General features: G+C 50.7%; 1 protein-coding gene across 1 annotated transcript in view; it reads left to right on the forward strand.

The window, feature by feature from the left end:
* Positions 1-926: 926 nt before the first annotated feature.
* PRDM11 (PR domain containing 11) overlaps positions 927-2025 on the forward strand; it is a 28310-nt gene continuing 27211 nt past the window's right edge. The window contains exons 1-2 of the mRNA XM_009329692.1: positions 927-1042; positions 1604-1707. Of these exons, the coding sequence (XP_009327967.1) occupies positions 927-1042; positions 1604-1707 (220 nt within the window). The remainder of the gene's footprint in view (positions 1043-1603; positions 1708-2025) is intronic.

The raw sequence follows: 2025 nt of genomic DNA on the forward strand, positions 1-2025 counted from the left end.
CTTGGAGGAAGTCTTGAGACAAATGCAATAAAGAGATGAGTGGTGTTCTGCTTTATTCCTTGTCTCAAGCTGGGGTGCTCTGAAGCTTAGTGGCCCTTCCAAAAATTTTAATATTAATTAAATTATCATCACTCGCCTTATCAATATTTTCTCTTCAGCACATCCCATGATGGGGGGAGAATGGAAGTGTTATTGTTTTGGAGCTTGGACATCATTAAGTGGTTCCTGGCTCTTGCATTGAGCTGAGGGAGAAGCATTTTCACTATAGTGGCTTGTGTGCTAGAAGGGTGGTGGTAGCTCAGCTCCGGTCATCGCAAGGGACAGGAAGATTGAGAGCATGACTTGTGCAATTTTGGTGGAGTCTTGCAGGGCACTGTAGGCACTTACCTGTTTGTCAGAGGTGTCCGGAGCACACTGAAAGCTCCGTCTGCAGGGGTGTAGTACACCATGCTCTGTTCCTGGATGGAGACTGGCATATGTTATATTTGTAGATGAATCCTGGTTCATGCCATGACCTGCATTGCTCTTTCTTGTCATTCTGTCCCCAAAGACCTGCTCTGAGGTAGTGGTGCTCCGTGTTTCTACAACTCATCCCACCCATCAGTCTTAAATTCCATGCGCAACATTTTTAATGGGCGCTGTGGAGCATACTTCAGATTCCCCGTGCCTCAGGTTGCTCCGTGGTCTCTCATGCTCTTCACCCGACTTGCGACTGAACTGCTTTTTCCTCTCCGGCGCGGGAAGGGGTTTCCACCTATGTGTGCACGTAGGTGCCCCAGCATGTGATGGCAGCTCTTGGTGCCGGGAGGGGGCCTGCTCTGCTGGCTGCATCCTCGCCTGGGGAAAGAAGGCTGTGGTTCCTGGGGGAGGAAGGTTGTGATTTCCTGGTCGCTCATTTTTGTCCTCCCTTCATTCTTTTTCAGAACATGAGTGAAAACTTGAAGGACTGTTTGATCCAGACCCAGGCTTCCTTAGGGGAGATGGTGACGATAAAAACAGAGGCCTGCTCTCCACGCCGGGACCAGGAGTATGGACAGCCTTGGTACGCAGCTGAGCTTTGGTGCGATATACTCTAACCCTCTTCTTTTCACTTCCCCTCAAAGCTTAAAGTTGGTTTTGAGGGATACACTCGAACCTCTCAAAGTTATTAAAACCCTCCCTTGCGAGGTCCTCCTTGAGGTGTGCGATAGGGGTGGTGACCTCCTCATGTGCTAGGCACGTGTCTGCTACGTGTGCTAGTTCACATCAGGCCTTGGGGTGCTGGCATGCATTGAGGGTCATGCCTTGTCTTTGAGCAGCATGTTTCCCGGGTTATAGCAGAGTGGCGCTGCCTCTCTGCTGGTGGGAGTCCTCTCTGCCACTCTTGCCTGGTGTGTGCCATGCATGGAGGTGCTCTACCTGAAGCTACCACCTGCTGTAGGCTTTAGCCTTAAGCCATCTCAGGTACCAGTTTTTGGCAGGTTGGATGGCAGGTTGAATCATTTCTCTGCTGCAAGTGTGGGGACTAAGAGAGTTGTTCAGACCCTGTTGCCTCTGCTCCTCTCTGTGTGCCGTCCCAACGTCTTGGTAGGTTAACGTCATCTTTCTGTTGTTCCCTCCCCAGCTCTGGAAGGCCTGACCCGCAGTCCATGGAGGTGGAGCCCAAGAAACTGAAAGGGAAACGGGATTTGATCATGACCAAGAGCTTTCAGCAAGTGGATTTCTGGTGTAAGTGTCTTGTGAGTGAGGGAAAAGCAATGCCACCGCTTGTATAGAGTTTGGTCTTTCCGAGTCGGTGCCCTGCTGCTTTGGGGCAGGAGGCAAGGAAGAAAAAAGCCAGGGACAAATTTGTGTGCTCTCCTGAAAAGACTGGCACATTTGATAGGGAAGCTGTTGCACAAAAGCAGCTTGTCCATCGTGGGGCTGTGCAGCGGTAGGGAGGTAGGTGGAAAGCATGCTGGAAACATGAAAATGCACATGGCAGAACCCCAAGAGTCAAAGGCTTGAATTCAGAAACTGAAAAGGGAGCATTGTGCAGACGACAGC

The sequence above is a fragment of the Pygoscelis adeliae genome, unplaced genomic scaffold (genome assembly GCF_000699105.1).
Source record: "Pygoscelis adeliae isolate BGI_AS28 unplaced genomic scaffold, ASM69910v1 Scaffold117, whole genome shotgun sequence".
NCBI lineage: Eukaryota > Metazoa > Chordata > Aves > Sphenisciformes > Spheniscidae > Pygoscelis > Pygoscelis adeliae.